The following is an 18,917-nucleotide window of genomic DNA, read 5'->3' as shown; positions in this document are numbered from 1 at the left end:
ATTTTTAATGTGTTCTTAATGTTAAAGTGTCTCGAGCCACATTTTGTGCTTCCAATTTGTTCAGTACACTTTGGAGTTTTCGACTCGACTCCATCCGAATCATCTTGTTGATTTTTATTATTATTTTTTTTCAGTGCATTCTTGTTTGTTGCTAATTCTGTTTATGTTTTCTGTTTGTGATCCCTCTCTTTCTCTGGAGTAATTTAATTGATCTTGCATCACCTTAGCTAGCCTCTCTGTTATTTCAGGCTTTCTTTATGTAACTGTGCCAGTGATTCCAGACGCAATTCATAAATACTTCAAACAAGAATCCACAAAAATGTATTTTAATGTTAGTCATGATGGGTATTATTTAATTGTGCAAAATTTCCTAATCGTGACAAAACTAAATGGGTGCTCATATTTTCCAGCTGTAAGAGAAACCTGACCATTTATTTTACTGTTGCAGACACAGCCAGCTGCCCCCTCCTGACTCTTTTCTCTCACTGCACCGCTTCTTCATCACAATCACAGACACATTTAAACCAAACCATGCTTCTGCTTTTAAACATATATATCTAAATATGAATAATGTTTTTGCTTCTTTCATTTTATTTTTGAAACTATTACATTCTGACCCATTAATTGTCTTTTGACGTCAAAAGTGCTTTTTTCTCACACAATAATAGATTTTTTACAGATACTAAATATTTCACTTAATTTAAGATGGTTCATCTAACATATGAACTTTAATTTAATTTGACAAGGCATTTCTTGAAATTGATTGTATTTAGCTACATTTACATTTCTTACACTTTGAATTAGAACAGAATTAGTGTTTATTTTATATTCATCTCCCACACTTTGAAACAGAGAATTTATATGAGGAGGTGTAAAGCAACTATGTTGAATAAATAATCAATTTACTGTCAGTTTACTGTTAGTTTTTTCTTGTGCAACAGAAAGATCAAAGGTTTGTTTTTTGAGTTAGTTAAAAGTTTTAACCAGATATCAATATTGATTATCATTTATAATTAGAAATTGTTTTATTTAAGCTTCTTTCACATTGTTCACTACTGTGAGTCTTGATGTAATACTATGGTAATACTGGTCTAAATGAGACCATTATTTAGACCAGTAAACAGTAAATGCTCTAGCTAATCTATCAGCTTTAAATTGATATTGTTCCCACAAAGCATATTGCTTTGGGTTCTAAAATAATTTAGATAAATAAGTAAATATATATACAGAATAAAACAGCAAATCATTTTCATAACTTAAATTACTGGTGAAAAATCTGACTCCAACTGCTGCCAAAATTAAAAAATAGAGCTGCTAAATGCTATAGTTTAGCACTACGGCAACCAGACATGACAATTATTGCTTTTTTATTTTTGCCAATCATGTCAAATATAGAAATTATTTATGTAGTCATGATATAAATTATAATCAATATAGGTCCAGAGTTATTACGTCTGATGTTATTGTCTTTTTCATGTGAAGGATTGGAAGACAGTGAGGAGGGAGGGGGAGAGACGATTAAATATTGCTGTTGCCCTTTTGGATCTCGAGAGGGTGCTGTTGCTTTTGTATAGAGCGACAAGAAACTCAGGCGTGAAGATGCTCCTCAAATGTAGTGAAGCATAATTATCATTGTTGGTCATATTGGCTGTCAATACAACTACTGATGCACAGCATTTCTTATTTTTGGCGTTGTGCAGGAGTCAGTTTGTGGGCTTTGGAACTTTGTCAGTTTTCTTTCTGACCAGAAGGAAAATAAAAACTGGGAGGGGCGGACATATTTCTTTGAGGAAATATGGTGCAGAGAGGAGGAAGACGAATTTTCCTTTTTGGGGTCTAATCCCTGCACCTTGCTTTTCTGGGATGGCATAAAAAGCAACCCTGTGGCTGAATTTTGATGTAAATGTGGCTCTGATTTATTCATAACTCCTTTGCCTGTACTGACCTGGATAGAAGTGGGTGCACACATCTTCTCCTTGCACACATACATAAACATAAACAGAGCACATTCATGCCTCTGTGCAAAGCATATTTTTTGTCAGACAGACGAGCAAAAAAAAAAACATATTTAAATTTTTATATGGCTGCAGCATCTGGTGATGCAGATAGAAAGTCTGGATTCTTGTGGAAGATTCTGGATTTTTCTGCAATACATTTGAAAACAAATTGATTCAAAAGACACATAAATTAAAGTTATAAGAACGCTTCATCTGATTTTCAGCATTTACATTTGTTTTGGAGTTATTTGGACACTCTTAAAGTACATATCTCATATTAGGTCCACATAGAACTACGTCACAATTGATTATTTGAGACTGTTAATAATATATTGTAATACCAAATAGGATCATCAATTAATTGCGGTTAATTTCCTCGGAGATGCTCTGCTGCCACCTAGTGGCTATTATATCCAGACGTGTTTGTGATTTAGAGATGCTGTCCATGGTGCTGAAATGAGCTAAAATCCTTCTGGCGATATCTAATCTTTTATGTATGACTGAATCCTATTTTTTTTTCTATCATTCAGGTTATTTTTGCAATATATAAAAACTAGAGGGTGATGTTTACCCTAGCCTGCATTTTATTTTGGGACCTGACACTTTTCCCCCTTAAGCATTGCCTGTCATAAATATACTCTACCTGTCTACATTTGCTCTAACAAGCATATAAAAAAACAATATATTTTCAGTGGGGTATATTTCAATAATTATACCTTTATTGCTAAATCAACTCCTGTTACTGGCTCTGACGTGCTTCTATATGTATTTACTCCATGCAGGAAATGTCAGCCATAGTAGTTAATCTTAGCTGGAAACCTGCACCTGAAAGATAAAAGCAGACATGCCAGGCTGTGCTGCAGCTAATCAGCCCATCAATCGAGCCCACCTCTTGCATTTTTAAACCGTTTATTCAGACAGCCGTTCCTGAGCTGAATACAGACGGTTGGGAATGTGTGGGGAGAGAGACAATGAGCCGGGCAGGTTTCAGTGTTTGCACCATTCCTTTATGCACATGAACCAGAGGTTAGTTGTTACAGTCAGTGTGTTTCATGTTGGATGTTGGATGTCCTCTTTGTGGCTGTTTGTGTTCATATCAATCTGAGACTCATTGCATTGCTTTTTATCCCATCTAGTTGTTTCCCATTAATTTTGATAAGTATGTCCACTTATTTTGGTATTTTAATTCAGAAAGTGAAAATCTTTTTGATTTATTATGAACTAAATTCCCATTTATTTTTGTTAATGTCTATAATTCTGGCTTACAGTTAATGAAACACAAAATTAAGTTTTCCAGGAAAAATATTTTTACGTTGCAAAAGGGATTTTAAGAAAGAAATGTTACATTACAGCCTTTATATGCAGCTGGAGGTAGTCAAAGTCAATAAACCTAGCTGGCTGAAGAGTTGTTTATAAGCATTTTAATGGAAAATTTAGTGGAAGAAAAATGTGGTAGTAGAAAGATGCATAAACCTTAAAACTATGACGGAATGTCTGGTTAGAGAAGGGATAGTATGTAAAATGTGCCTTTTATTTACTTATTTTTTTTAGCTAAATATAATGTTATAATTTTCCTGCCTCATCATAAATGTACTTGATACATCCAAAGTAACAAAATGATGCTTCATTGATAATTTGTAACGTCACAATTTTTCTCAGAAAGTCAGTACTACATTTCACATAAAAATACAAGCCTTCTCAATCAACCACATTTTTGTTTATACCTGGTTTATTCAGGCTGTATGAAATGTTCTCCTGGGTTTCCATTCAGGAGGCTCATTTCTCCTGCACCTGCTCCTCCGTCTCCTTCTCCCTCTGGTCGCATCTTGCCACCAGACAGACAACAAACACCTCACCGGACCTCAACGAGGACGGCCAGGTTGTTGTTCAGAGCGTGTGTGTCGCTGCACGCTTGGCACGCGGCTGAAGCAGCTGTGTAGCCCCAGACTCAAACGTCAAACCACCATAGCTGCTTTCAGGGAGACATCTGGTCATCCCCTTCAAAATAAAACTTTTTATACCCAAAGGTGCATGGTGAGCATTGAATTTTATATATATATATGTAGTAACCAATTATGAAAAAATAACAAACATTGAATTTTGTGAAATGCCATCAAGTTGTACATCCAACATGGTCATTAGTGCTACACTTTCTATTAATCAAAGACGCCCTAAGCCTTGATTCAAAGGAACTCAGTGTTTCTGCATTTTTGCAGTTTGCTGGATGTTTGTTCCTGATTTGCATAGTAACTAAGTATTGCCTCAAATGCTTTGGCTCTGCTCTTTCTGAGAAGAGCAGAGTCGAGCTACACCAAGTAGGCACCAGTGGATAACAGTCTTCAAGATTATACGTTTTATGGTAAGGAATGCTATTCCCTCATCAAAAACCTGCCAGGATTGTTGTCTTGATTCATTCATGTATGTTTGAGAAATTCTTTCATTTTAATGCCAATGTCAGTGATGCGAACGGCATTTTTACAACCGAAGGCAACTAATTAGGCTATAAAATATTGCCCCTTTAAACATAAAAAGTGAAAATAAAATTAACGTTTTTATTTTATTCCTGATTAATCGTGAGATAATCCAATCGCCAAAACAAATGTGTGGAATAGTTTGATTATTTTTCTGAAATTATCCTTTAACTTTTAAGAATGAAGAGACGGAAAACAGAAGATGAGGTTTTATTTTGAAGAACCGGAAGCGCTGTGTCGGGCGAGTCCGTCTCATTCCACGCAGCTGGAGCGGCTCGCGACTCCAGCGCGCACCTCTCTCTTCAGTCAACGGAATACAAACAGACCTTCTCACGGAAGAGGACACAACTGCTTTCTGGGGTTTTCCAGCCTGATTTCTCTTGCATATTTCCACTCGGCTCGCCTGTTGACTATGGCAACACGAACTGACAGACGCGCTCCGGGAATTTTGCGCTGAGGAAGAAGCCGCTCGGTGACAGCTGTTGACTGGCAGACAGACGGACAGACCGGTGAGACGTGACGGACAGGTACCCCGCTGCGCTCCTCAAACCTATGGCCTGAAGGATAGTTTGCAGACGAGATGCTGTGACCTCGAGTGTTTATTCCGGACTTCACCGTGCTGGAGCCGAAGTATGGGGCTGTTATAGGCGCTAAAGCGGAGACTTTGGGGGGGGGTGGGTGTGGGAGGGGGGTCCGTGTCTGAATTTTGTCTGCGCTCCGTCCCCTCCGGTGGACACTGAACACACCGGAGACGCGGACGGAGACGGCGTCGCCGTCCTGTCGTCTGTTTCGGCGGAGACATGGCAGCTGCCATCGCCAGCGGCTTGATCCGCCAAAAGCGGCAGGCCAGGGAGCAACACGCCCACCGACCGACCGCTCACCGGCGGCGAAAAAGCCCCGGTAAGAAGCAGGGGCTGTGCAACGGCAACCTGGTCGACATCTTCTCCAAAGTCCGGATATTCGGGCTGAAGAAGAGGAGGCTAAGGAGGCAAGGTGTGAAAACGCACGCACACGCACAAATCTAGTTTTCATTCACGCCCAAACGGCTTGTGCACAAACACACTCTGACACGCACGCGCACAGGCACGCAGTCATGTGTTGTAGTGGCTTATGGTTCACTAGTTTGCAGGTACATCCATTATTGAAGCCACAGATTCGTCTGTCTGGTCTCGACCCCCCTCCTGAGTGTCTGTGTGCCTCACACTCTAAAACTCATAATTTAAAGATTCAACCTCAACAAATTACCTCATTTCCCCCTTTACCAACTCACCCTATGTGAACTGTTGTTTTTCCATCTTGTGAAGAAAAGCAAAAGTCAAAAATGTGCTCCATTCAAATCCCGTACTTCCTTCTAAGGTGATAGTTTTGGGTGGAATGGCTCACCGCTTTGGGCGGCATCACATAGGGGGCGACAAAAGCACTTGTTGCACCCAGACTTTATTTGTAAAGTATTAATTTTACAGTATATTTACCTATATATGCACTAAATAGAGATTCCTTTAAATGCACGTGAAGACGAATGAACCCTTTTCAAGCTTGGCTCTTGTGTCCAGAACCGCCGCTGCTCGTCTTTGTATCTCAGTCTGGATCCAGCCCCCTCAGGAATGAGGAATGATTGCAAATGCTGCAGGAATGAATGCAGCTTAATGAGAATGTTGTGATTGTGTGCTGTGGGAAGCGTCGGGGAGATGAGTGCCGTTCTAATCAATTGATTGTGTTGGAAACCAGCAGGTGATGGTGTACTGCACGAGAAGGAAGAGGAAGGATTTGTGTTGGGTTGGTTCTTATTGGTTCGGTATGGTGAACGAAGGGAATCCGTGTCCTACCTGCTCAGTTTTTCTTTCTCTTTGTCTTCTGGCCTCCTCCCAGCTTCATGTCCTATTTTTCTCTCAAATTTTCTTCCCTTTTCTCCTCATGCTCCCTTTTTTTCTCCTCCTCCTGCTCTGCTCTAATCCTCTTCCCACCTGAGGTCTTTCTGTCCCTCCATCTTTTCTTCCTCAGATCTTTCCACTCTCCTTTTCCAGCTTCATGTGACTCCCCCCCTCTTTCTGCTTCTTCTACTTCAAGCTCTTCATTGCTCTTGTTTTCAGTCACAAGAACCACTAATATATTTATCTATGAAAAATCTCATTGCTGTGTTTGCATGAAAAAAATCGGCATCATCCCCGTCTGTCTTCTAAAGGTTTTGGGCTAATATCTATCAGTTCAGTTTTGTCAATTCACTTATTTATTTTTTTTTATAACTTGGTGTGAGATTTTAGCTGAAATAAAAGCTGCTAACAAACTTGATCTGTGCGCCGTTGGGGCTGCATCAAAACATAATCGAAACCTCCATCAAGAATCTAATTTTCACCTTTAAGAAATTCTTTTTGGCTGAGTCACACCGTCGGGAGGTGAAATCTATCAGCTCCATAACCAGATCAGACAGGGATTCACGTCTGTGGAAAAGGCTTTCTGATAGAAAAATATGTTTTATGTTTAGTTTAATTTATGAAAGTGCGTGGAGTCAAAGAGATGATGCTCTGGTATAAGGAAGGAGACAATAAATGACCTTTCCAGCAGCTTCCCCAGACCGTGTCCTCTTTTCTCCACTGGGCAGGGTCTCCTGCTTTCCTTTCCTCTCTCAATAATTATAATTTTTAAATGAAATTCCAGCACTACAAACACATCCGGTGCTCATTTGCTGCCTTAAATTATAGACCTATTTGCAGAAGAGGAAAACGAGATTCTGTCTGTTTAGACGTGGCAAATAATTGTCAATTTTCCTTATCAATTAAATGCGTTTTAACAATGTGGAAATGATTGCTTCCGACAGCCTGAGGTGATGAACTGCCTCGTTGTTTGCTTTGTGAAATAGCGACAGGTTTACGAACACAAATGCTCTCACATTGTGTCTGGGTTGAGCAACAAAAAACACAAACCTGTGTCGTCTTGTCAAAGTATTCTTCCTCCCTGGATTTTTTTTCTCACTTTGCAATCGGAAACTTTATTATATTATAGGGATTTTAGGTGATTCCATAACAAAATGAAGTGCGTAATTGTGAAGTGGGAGGGAAATAATCTGCGGTTTTCAAAATTCTATCAAACAGAAGTCTGAACGGTAAAGTGTGCCTTTCTCAACCCCCTGAGTCAGTGCTTTGAAGAGACACTTTCTGCTGCAGTTACAGCTGCAACACTTCTGGGATTTTCCGCTCATTCTTCTTTGGAAAATGACTCATGTCAACTCAGATGGACTGGAGTCCTTCCACTTGTCCTCAATTGGATTTAAGTCTGGACTTTGACTGGGCCAAATGCTCGAACTTTAACCATCCTGTTGTAGATCTGTGATGAATGATTTTTTTTTTTTTTTTTGCATATTTTTTTTACCCCCATCAACCTTTAGTTTTAATTCCTATTGTGGGAAAAAAAAATAAACCACCACAGCATGATTCCACCCCCACCATGTCGCATGCATGCCAGTCAGTATAGACCAGAGCCCTTATTTGCATGTTTGTGTTTCCTGCAACAGCAAGCAGGACTTCTTTCAAGAATGCTTGCAACACATTGCATTGGCTTTTCTTAAGAGTACCATAGAGAAGGGTGTTGAAAATGAATGCAAACCACACTTTTAAGATTTCACTTCACTATTATGTGCAAATTTGTAGTCTACTGGATAATGCACATACAAGATTGTTGCTGCATTCAAACAAAATAATTTATTTTTAATATTCCCGCCAAGTATTTTATGAGTAATTTTATGCTCGTTCTTAGAGTGGAAAGATCATTTAAAACAGGTTTTGCTGCAATAAATCCAATCCATATTTGTGTTTGTTATCGAAGAGTCTTGAGGTTAACAGTTCTTCTGGTTCTGCAGCTTTTTGCTCATAGCTGTGATTGTAAAAAATCTGTGGAGTCTGTGAAGGCGGAATTGATAATGTGCTGAAACAAGAACTTGCTTCAGAGATGAAAAGTACAGAAAAATCTCTGCGTTGAAATAAATAGGAAAATTTGAGGGGGAAAAACCCCACAAAAATGGCCTCAGAAGCATTTGATGGAGAAGGAAATGTTTTCTGAACCAGCAAACCATCCAGCGTGCTGAAGCCTGACCTGGTATTTAGTCAGGACATGTAAAGGGCCGCCTGTGTCTCCCTGCTGACCCCGTTCACCTGCGCATTTCTCTGGAAGAACATGAGTCAAAGGCTAAGTTAAGAGACAGCTCTTCCTCTCTGGTTTTATGCTGCAACGGAAACTTGACTCCAGGTGGAAAAAAGAGAATCGCTCAAAATAAAAATGACTCGACTGGAGAGCCAAACCAAGTTGCTTCACATTAAAGACGATGCTGGTGATTAATGTAACCCAGGGAGAGTCAGGTCTGTGACAGGCTGTCTGGACAGGGCGTTCCCTTTCCTCGAGCTTGATGCAATTGCTCAATAAGCATAATCAATAACTGACACTGGTGTTTTTCCTATGAAAGTCTCATGATATGGAATATCATATGAAAGCATAAAGAATGTTTGCAGACCTGCAAGGAATTCGATCATTATCTTTTCTTGGCATTAGTTCAGGTTCATCATTCCAGATCTGCCGTTTACGTCTCAGTGTGTGTCTGTAATCACTTATCGAGCTGAGGTAAATGAGGATAAAATGGGTGCTGCACATGAATTCCTCACTCGGGTGCTTTTTCGTTTGTCAAGATGCTGCGTGCGTGGCGATCTTTAATGCCTCGCTTGTATGAGGCGCCGCTCTGTACGGCGTTTAGTGCCGCGTGTTGACGAATTAACAGACAATGCAATATGTCAAATCCGCGTGGCAGCCTTGATTGGCTGACTGATTCAATCAGATCACATTGTCTCCAAAAGATGGGCAATGTGGGAGCAAATCCACGTGCGTGTATGTGTCAGTGTGTGAGCGTGTGGATGGGGGAATACCCTTTCTCTGGAACAGTCTGGAATCACAAGACTGTTCCCATGGCAACATGAGGATGGGAATTTCCCTAGTAACAAATAAAGGGACACCGGTGGATACTGGGAAGAGTGGGAATCTCACCTTGGTTACTCAGGAAGTGTGGGTCTGATTCTGACCAAACGGACAAGCAGGTGGTTGAATGGATGCGTGTGTGTAAAGACCCACATTTACGCTACCTGAGATTATCAATTCATTTTCATATTCATATGTGTTATCCTACTGAACTGATCTAACAAAAGGAGGAAAAAAAAATATATATATATAAAAAAACATGGTAGCATATATATGTTCAAATGAATTCATATAAATCCAGCAGGATCTATCTAGAGTTAGGGGAAGCTAAGTGTGCTAAATGTTTTCAAAGTTAGCAAAATGGGAAAACATTAATTTAAATATCAGTTTCTCCATTAGCAGAAGAGTGCCTACCACTATATCCGTTTATTTTCCTAAATAAATAACCAATAAACATGAAATCAAATTGCATTAAAAATATTCTTTAACTATTCCTTTGGGAATATAGTTTTTAACTATCTTATAGCATTTATTTCATAACATCCTGCGAGTAAAGAACAAAGAATCAGTCTGAATATTAATGTCAGATCCTGTATGTGGAAGCGGGAGGTCTGCCAGGAACACTGTGAGCTGTGAAAACTGCAGCCCAGGTTGTCATCTGCTGGGCAGCACAGCTGCGGCAAGTCAAATATATCTCTGCAAGTGTTAATGAGACCTCCTAGGTAGCTTCATTAGCCCTGAAATGAGGAGATAAAAAGTGACCACTGGAAAACAGAGAAGAGGTGTAATCAAAACAAAATTAGATGTGTGTATCAGGGGCTTTCATTACCTTTCATCACTGCCCTGCTGTAATTAGGAGTGCATAAGGTCAATAAGCTTTTAGAGCTGTTGCTCTAAGTTATTGCTTTCTTATTTAGTGTGAGGATTGTGTGCAACATTTATGTTCTCATTACATGCACTATTGCGGACTCCTGAAAAGAGCGTTGGAAAAATATCTACGCGGCTGAAACGTTTTAGAATTTCGTCTCCTTTGTGAAAACAAACACCACTTAGTTGTGAAGTGGAAGAAAAAGTGGATAATGGTTTGACCCTCGTGTAATTTAATCTCAGTATAAGTCCAGCGGCTCTGTGACAGCTTCAGAGGTTTGTTAGAGAACATTAGTGAGGAAGCTGCTTCCTGAAACAGGCGAGGGAGGAACATTTGGAGAATCAAGATTCAGTTATAAAACAAAATATTTTAAGTTGCCAGAGTTCAGCTCAATCCAGTTGGTAATTTAAGTTACCAGCTATATTTTCAATTTAAATTTCCAACTCTTGTTTGCAACTAAAGTCACTACCAACTAGGGTCTAATCAATTTTTGTTAAATAAATAAATGTGATAAAATCACAAAACAAGACAATTACACACTACTTGGTCTTCCACTGGTGTTTTAATCATTGTCTGCATAAATGGATTCGCAGCCATTTCAGGTTTATTTGTAAGTTTTATTTGCTGTCCAGCTTGGCACCGAGAGAAAAAATATTGTTGCCATGTATTGAGTTTAATATTCAGCGGAGAGAGGCCACTACGCTGTGAGCCACAAACCAAGACGTCAAACCAACTTTAAGAAAATGTCTTTTTTCTTTTTGTTATTGTTATTGAAACTCTGTAGCCTTGAACATTTCTGTTGGCTGAGTCACAACAACAAGCCTGAAACATGCTCATACTAATCTTTATCACAAAACCCAAGGATCTAAACAGAGCTAGAGGGTGAGCGAGGTGTGTCTCTGAAACAGAAATATCCTTTTTGATTCCTCCTAATAATGTCATTGATGATTCATTATGTAACAAGACAATAGTGAATTTTATAGATCTGGAAAAGTGTGAAAATATGTTTTAGATAATTATTATTAGTAGGAGGCAAGTAACAGCTTTTGAGAGCAGTTTTACTCATTTACATCAGTTTGCTAAACAAATTATTTAGCAAAAAAGACCTTGAAAACCATCGTTGGTTTTGCTGGAGCAAATTTTCTAACAGATATCAGAAGGCATAAAAGGAAGCCAGATTTTCACTGGCTGCCTGAACATCTTCTTGTTGATTTCATTTATTTTTGTTATTCCTTGGACTTGCCTTGAAAGTTAAAAATGGATTTAACTAAATTGTTTGAACCATATAACTGCAGAAATGCACTGCGACTGAAGAACAGAGGGAATCTGTTAATACTCTTAATATTTGTTCTGTAATCGTTTGATAAATCCTGCCTGAAAATTTACCGTCTTTACTTGAGTTCACTTTTAGTTTGATCATGTCATTAATTTTGGTTTTATCCTATTTAATTTAATTAATTTCATTTGGCAGATTGTTTTCATGCTTTGAAGCACTTTGTTAAACATTTTTTTTAATGTAGTGTTTAAATACAATTGACCTTCTCATTTATTTAAATGTTTTGTCCTTGTTCGTGTCCATCTTTTCTCCTTCCTCATGTTCTATCCTTCCTCCCCTTGTGCTTTTCCTTCTTTCCTTTCTTCCTTATCTCCTTCCTCCCTGTTATCCTTCCTGGTCTCTTTCTTTGTGGTGATTCTTTTTTCCTTCCTTTTATCATTTCTCTGAGCATTCCTTTCTTCCATGTGTCATTTTTGGTCTTTTTTTCCATGCCACTTTTTTTTCCTTCCGTCCTTCCTTTTTCTTGTGTACTTTCCTTCCTTCTCTCCCTTTTCTCTTTCCTCTCTCCTGTCCGTGTGCCTATTCTTCAGTCTTTCTTCTTATTCTTTTCTTTGTTCCTTTGCCCTTATGTTTTTCTTCCTTTTATGTCATCCATTCTTTTTCCATGTGTGTTTGTAGTTTGATGCATATTTCTTTTCTCTCTCCACTGTGTCCTTCTGTTTTGCCCTTCCTCATCCTCCCTCTTGCATCCTTCTGACCCTCCTCTTTCTCTTTCCTTCCCTCCATCTGTCCTTGTGCCATTGCTGTTGTTCTTCTTTCTTGATGGTAAGATGGAAGTATCAAGGATTTGGTATAATTCATAAATAAAAACAGGTAAAAAAAAAAAAGATGAGTATTTTTAATGTGCATTTACTGGATGAATCGACTATTCATCTTGGCTGGATCATATTTTTTTAATTGACTTCACCATGCTCCACGCCAAGCAGCCTCTGCTGGGAATTGCAGTGGAAGTGCTGGTTTTGAGCATCACTGCTCCTCTCTCCTCCTGCTGCTGCACAAGATGGATCCCTCAAAGACGGAAAACACCCCTCACGCTCGGCTCGCGCCCCTCCTGAAAGAAAAAAAAAAGTGGGTCAATCGCAGCTCTGTTCTGTCTCTGTGCATTGGAGGGTGTACCGTCAATGATTCACCTTGTGTCTCTTGCACACTCAAAGGGGATTCCCACACTCGTTATATCTGCAGAGTCACTGATGGTGGGGTTCACGAGGAGACCACGGGCGTGGTCACATGCATCTGGGTGAGCGGCCATATTAGGTGACCAGTGTACGTCTTTTCCATTTGGTGTTGCTTTGTTTTGCTTATACATGCCGGACGGTAAAATCCTATCAATGACTCAGATCAAGATGACTCAGATCACAGTAAATCAGACAAGGATCTAAAACCTGCTGATTAAAAAAAATCTTATTAGAAGCTTACAAATCAGAGATTGCATTTTCTCCTTACTGTCTATCATTATAAATCTGGATTTCACCATTTTGGGATCTCCTAAAATGTGAAATGTGTCTTTTCTCATCCATCCTGATTCTGAGGATGTCTCAACAGACGCGGCTACATTACTAAAATTGATTATATCTCAGAGATTTATTCAAGGTGCCCTTTACATTGACTCTCTGGCAGCTGCAGTTTTCTCTTCTTTTGTCCTCTAAAAATGGTTTGAGTCTCACTTTTCACTGTTTTCATGGTTTCTACACTGTTAATCACTTTCTTCTGATATAAATCTGACTATAATTTCAGTGCAGATGAGGTTAAACCCCAATGCTTTACTGTTCCACTTAATTTAATTAGCTCACAGACACACATTTTACTCACACCGCACTTTTTAATTTCACAAATTCTTCCTTGAACACTGAAAAGTTCTCACATTGAGGAAAGAGGGATTAAGAATTTCAAGTTGTCCCATTTCTCCTTTTTTCTGCACACGTTCACATTCTGCGATGAAGGAACAGATACCTGCGCCTGTCGATCAATACACTGTACAATCACAAGTCCTGCTGGCTATGTACAAAACTGCTGCGAGGCTGCACTTTCGCATCAAAGCTTCAGAAATAATTTATCAATGTTATTCAAGTGGAACAATGACCACAAAGGACGGATTAGTCCAGGAATCCTGTAATGGATTGGATGTGCTTGACTAGACTTTCCAAAGGAAATCCCTCAGGATGCAGGAGGTTGCATGTGGTCACATTGTGCTGCTTTAAAAAGGTGTTTTATCACAAAGGTGCCCTCGATGGTGCTTCCAGGATGACATTGTGCATTAAAACCCAGGTCCTGCTGAAGTTGGTTCAAACTCTTTTGAAATGTGAATAACAGTATCTGTTGTTTCGTTTGTGTTTCTCTGCATGCAGAACCACAACTGAAGGGCATAGTGACCAGGTTGTTCTGCAGGCAAGGCTTCTATCTCCAGATGGGCCAGGATGGAAGTCTGGACGGGACCAAAGATGACAGCACCAACTCCTGTCAGTACACACAATTAACACACATTCGTCTGATCTTGGACACAAATTTTTATTAACTTTGGCTTTTTACCGATTGGTTTGAGTCATTATTTTCTTTTCAGGCTGAATGATCAAACCAGAAGCTGCAATGAGTTTTTTTTTTTATCCAAGTTTGAATTTACTTAACCAAACTTAGTTAAAAATATGTATTCAGACTTAAATATACACATATTATCCAATGGACTCTTGGTTAGCAAGTTGCACCTTGATCAAAAGCATTTTGAAGCTATTAGCAAGCATCTGGCATAATTCTGGCAATTTTATTGCTACAGTTGGCAAAGTTTATTCAAATTGGTTAGTTTTCGGACTCAGATTGAGCTCTCAGTAACATTTATCCAAACATATTTTGGAGCGTGAGTAGAAAATTTAAAATCTAATCAAAAGTGTGCACTAAATTAAAGCTGAGTAAATGTTGAGTGCTAAAATATAAGGCAGAGGAATGTGTGTTTCATGGGAACAACAGATTTAATTAGAGCAAGTATTTGGAGACTGAAAAAAGCTGGAATAAAAAGTGAAATCTTTCTTTCAAGGCCCAGAAATTCATCAGCAGTGACACTTGAACAGTTCTCCAAATTGATCAAATATGATGAAAATTAAACCAAATGGTGTGAATGAGGTTTTTCTTTCAAATAAGAGATCTGCTGAAGCTAAAGGTGCCCCTGTTACAATTTACGATCAAAATACACAGTCAGTCATTTGAGCCTGGACTGAAAATATGTTTGTAAATATTGATATAGCTCAGTTTTAGCTACTGAATGATTTAAAGTGATTGCTCAGAGAATTGTTTCCGTAGTTTTTTTAGTTCCGTAGTTTCCGTAGTTTTTTTCTACATGCAGTTGTCAGGAGTTATGGATAATTTACGAAGTCAGCTTTTGGAGTATTTTCATTACTGAAGCTTAGAGAAAATCACCTTCACAAGTCCAAGGAGTCATCCTCACGTTGGTGTTGCTATCAGGTCTTCAGTCCATCTGTTTATATTCTGATGACTCTCTACAGCTTTATCAGTTTTACTCTCCAGTTTGTACATTTTTCGTTTTACAAAGGGTCTAAATTAAACAGAATTCCTAGAATTTCCCTGTTTTCATTAAGTCTTAAGTTTATTTAAATCCACCTGATGTCAGGTGGATTTTGATGTTTTTCTTCAGATCTGTGAATTCACATTTATAGAAATGATGGCTCATAGTGGCATTTCTTGAAATCTACACAGTAAACACTTTTCATTCCAACTGTAATCAGCATGTTAATTATATCAGGAAGGATCTGATGGGTCGCTGGCTCTCAATGTCAATTGTTTTGGTTATGCATTACATTTTATTCAACAACCAGATATTGCTTTTGAATTAAAACAATTTTTTTTCCATATCCAAATAGGACAACTTATTTTTATTTTTATTTTTTTGTAATTTTAAATCCTAGCAAAATATGAGGTACTGAAAAATCATTTAAAACATTTTTTTTCATTGTCTTTAGTGAAGTTGGTTTCTTAGTACCTTTATTGTTGCTGGAGTCTTCACATGATGCCAAAAATAACCCATCATTTTTCTTCCATCTTGTCCGAACATTGAAAACGGATCTCGTTATTTTCTCAGAACTTTGACTGAGAGCAGCAGCAGTAATCATTCCTTGATTGCAAAGAAAAACAAACACATTCTCTGTTTTAACACTCTGTCTTATTTGGATATATTCGTATTTTTTGCGTGAAATCAAAATGTATTGGCATAGCTGATGGAAAAGATTAATACATTCATATTTTCAAAAAAGTGTCTTAAATGTAGTTTTATGATTTCCAAATATTAAAAATCCTCTAGCTCAAAATGAAGAGAAGAAAACCCTCCAATTTATAAAATTTAACATTACCAGCTTTTAATCTCTTTTCACCCCATTATGCATAGATGCATATTTCTAATTGACTTGTAAAGAAATGACGAGGGGAAGTTTGCGTTTAGTTTCTATAAATCAGATCAATAATGCTTCTTTATTTTTGCATAAATGCCAGCAAAATAAGATTTTGGCACTAAAAGCTACTTACTGCAACGAACAGCAGTCGACTAGAACAGAAGAAAGATCCTGTTGTTTTAGCTCTTTAGAACAAAAATTGCTCCTTCTCCAGTTGCCCGTCATTGTTTTGTATGTTTTTGTGTCTTAAATGCTGAACGTTTCTCTTCTTTCAGTCTGTCAGCTGAACAGACAGCTAAATTACAATGTTTTAATGTCAGTTTTAATACTGTGTCTCAAAGATTTTCTGCTAAAAGGAATCTCAGCACCTCATCTTGTCAGACCGATGTAGAAAATCTCTGAAAATAAATACCTCTTCTGAACAAAGTACACAATGTCCAAGAAATGCGGTGGAGGATAAAACTTCCCTCGCTGGATCGCTGTGTGTAAACAAAGCAGAAGAGTTAAACTGTCCCCACAATTTACTTTGAAACATTTTCCCTAATTTCAGCACCTTGTCTGTTGTGCAGTCTCACTTTTAGAGAGGATATTAGGGTTTCCACATAAGCTGAAGTATGCTGCTTGTGCAAAACTGGACCAAGAAATACCTGCAAACAAATTTTTTAAAGGTGTTACAGACTGATGATATAAGTGCTCTACTTCGACTTAGACATTACTGGCTTACTGGAATGTGCTGGTGTTTTTAAAGATGAGCAAGTTGGACCTTTTCAGACTCAAGATGGACTCTAACTCAACTCCGAAACCCAGAAGACAATGGTTTTCATTTGGGACGATGTTCCATCAATGCACTGAAGTACCAGGAACAGATGAACAAACTGTCTCCATGAATGACGAGATGCACTTATCCAAGTTTTGACCTTTCAACAGCAAGAATTATTAATAGCATTCAGAATAAAAAATGGGGTTTTAAACTGTGTCTTGCATCTCATTTTAGTAATTAGAGTAATTAGCATTATTGGGTCTCTGTATGTATTTTGCATAGACTCTTAAATTGACTCTGAGATTTTCAAAAGTCTACCAGCGTTTCTGTCGCAGAGGTTGAAAACTCAATCGTAGAAACACTCCATCCTCGCTTTGATTCCAGAGTAGCCTTCCTGTTTTCTTCTAAACTGTAACTCTCTTTAAGTAGCAGCGTGCACAAACACCTTATTGCATTCTCCCCCTGACTTTGTTTTTAACAGCTTTATATTAATATTTTCACACATTTACAAGCATGATGCGTTCAATGATCAGAAAAATAGAGATTCTGACCAGCTGGTTTCTCTTTTTTTATTTCCAAAGCTGCTGTTGTAACGCTTCAAACATATCTCTGTTAAAAAAGAAAGATATAATAAGTGAATATGAAAGATTGCTCAGTTTTAACCTGAGATATTTAGTGTAGTCCTCCAACTGTTGAAGTGAGAGCGAACAGACCCAGAGAGCTCTCCGAGGCCTTCAGAGAGAAGATTAAAGCAGCTTAGGGCTCTGATGAAGGATTTAAAAAGTGCTGAAAACAACTTCCAACATGGCCACCTGTGGCTGTTCAAGCAATTTCACCCTGAAAGAATACTTGAACAGGCTATATGAAGAGTTCAAAAACCCTAAAATATCATCACAAGATGCTAAGCAGACTCTTTCTGCTGTTGATACGAACATTCATGCCTGCACATCTTAAACAAGACTGCATGAGTTTAACTTTCATGGGAGATGAGCATGGAAGCAAAAACCAGGTTTTTTTTTTTTACATGAACATAAATTTTACTGGATATCAGAGGGTTAAAATGTGAGACCATCTGTAGAAAAACATAAATAAATAAAAGCTGAAACAGAACTAGGCCCTGAAACATGACAATGACACAAAACAGACCTCTAAGTCCAGCAGAACTGGGCTTAAGATGAGCCAGACATAAAAGAAAAGAGAAATAATTTTAACCCAACGATTGTACAACCAATCCTGACTTTTTCATCAGCTGGAAAGCTCCTTTGTTTCTATTGTTATTTTTTTTAAAAAGTCAATTTTTGTCATTTAAAACTGAATGTTTTCATGATTGGATGTTGCTAAGCATCTCCCTTTTATTTTTGTACCAATCAGAAAACCTCCGTCCTGTTTTAGTTGAGACTGTTAAGCGAAGTCTCAAACTGTCTAATTTATTCATGTTCTTTTGAAATTAGGGCTGCATGTGTTTAATATAAAAAGTTTAACGTATTAATATTACTTAATGCAGATTAATAGCATTACCTATTCTATTTTGAACTAAAAGCCTCTATACCGCAGAGGGTAACTTCAAAGCAGGGCATTATATGGTCTTGGCATTACATGTTCTTTCAAACGCAAGTGAAAAGACGAGTGAGGAGAGTCAGACTGATGTGCTCGATGGCAAGTTTTAGTTTAAAAAACATCAAGATTAGAGTGGATACCCTATTCAGAAGATATAAAACTCGATGCGAGTTCGACTCCTGTCCTCGGTTCCTTAGCCACAAGTCGCTCACCATCGTTCTCTCGATCCACTTCCTGCCTGATTACTGACAAATAAAGGCCTGAAGCACCAAAACTATTCTTAAAAACATACCACAATGGACTTCTGGGTAAAACCAAGAACAACCAATTTAAAGTTTCTAAATTACATTTGAAACAAAATGACTTCATCCTGAATATGAAAACCTGGAAAACTGAGATGTTTGGTTTGAGACAGAAAAACATTTTCTTAAACACTGTTTGAAAACATGCATTTTTACATTTCAGGGTTTCAAAGTCAACTATTTTGATTAACCACAGTGTGAGCGTGTGATTAATCAGATTACATATTTTTTAATCGATTGACAGCACTATTTAAAATGAAACAACATTCATTAATACAT

General features: G+C 38.1%; 1 protein-coding gene across 2 annotated transcripts in view; it reads left to right on the top strand.

Annotated features, from left to right (window-relative positions):
- LOC129355427 (fibroblast growth factor 14-like) overlaps positions 1 to 18,917 on the top strand; it is a 50,266-nt gene that overhangs the window by 13,202 nt on the left and 18,147 nt on the right. The window contains exons 1-2 of one of the 2 annotated variants that reach the window (XM_055025006.1): positions 5,214 to 5,461; positions 13,974 to 14,084. In XM_055025006.1, coding sequence (XP_054880981.1) covers positions 5,269 to 5,461; positions 13,974 to 14,084 — 304 coding nt within the window. In that variant the 5' untranslated portion in view covers positions 5,214 to 5,268. Of the gene's footprint in view, positions 1 to 5,213; positions 5,462 to 13,973; positions 14,085 to 18,917 lie in introns of those variants that run through there. The other variant, XM_055025005.1, reaches the window with a different exon arrangement.

Source organism: Poeciliopsis prolifica, unplaced genomic scaffold (assembly GCF_027474105.1).
Source record: "Poeciliopsis prolifica strain line A6 unplaced genomic scaffold, Auburn_PproV2 SCAFFOLD134, whole genome shotgun sequence".
Classification (NCBI taxonomy): Eukaryota; Metazoa; Chordata; class Actinopteri; order Cyprinodontiformes; family Poeciliidae; genus Poeciliopsis; species Poeciliopsis prolifica.
This window is presented reverse-complemented; position numbering and strand designations above follow the sequence as displayed.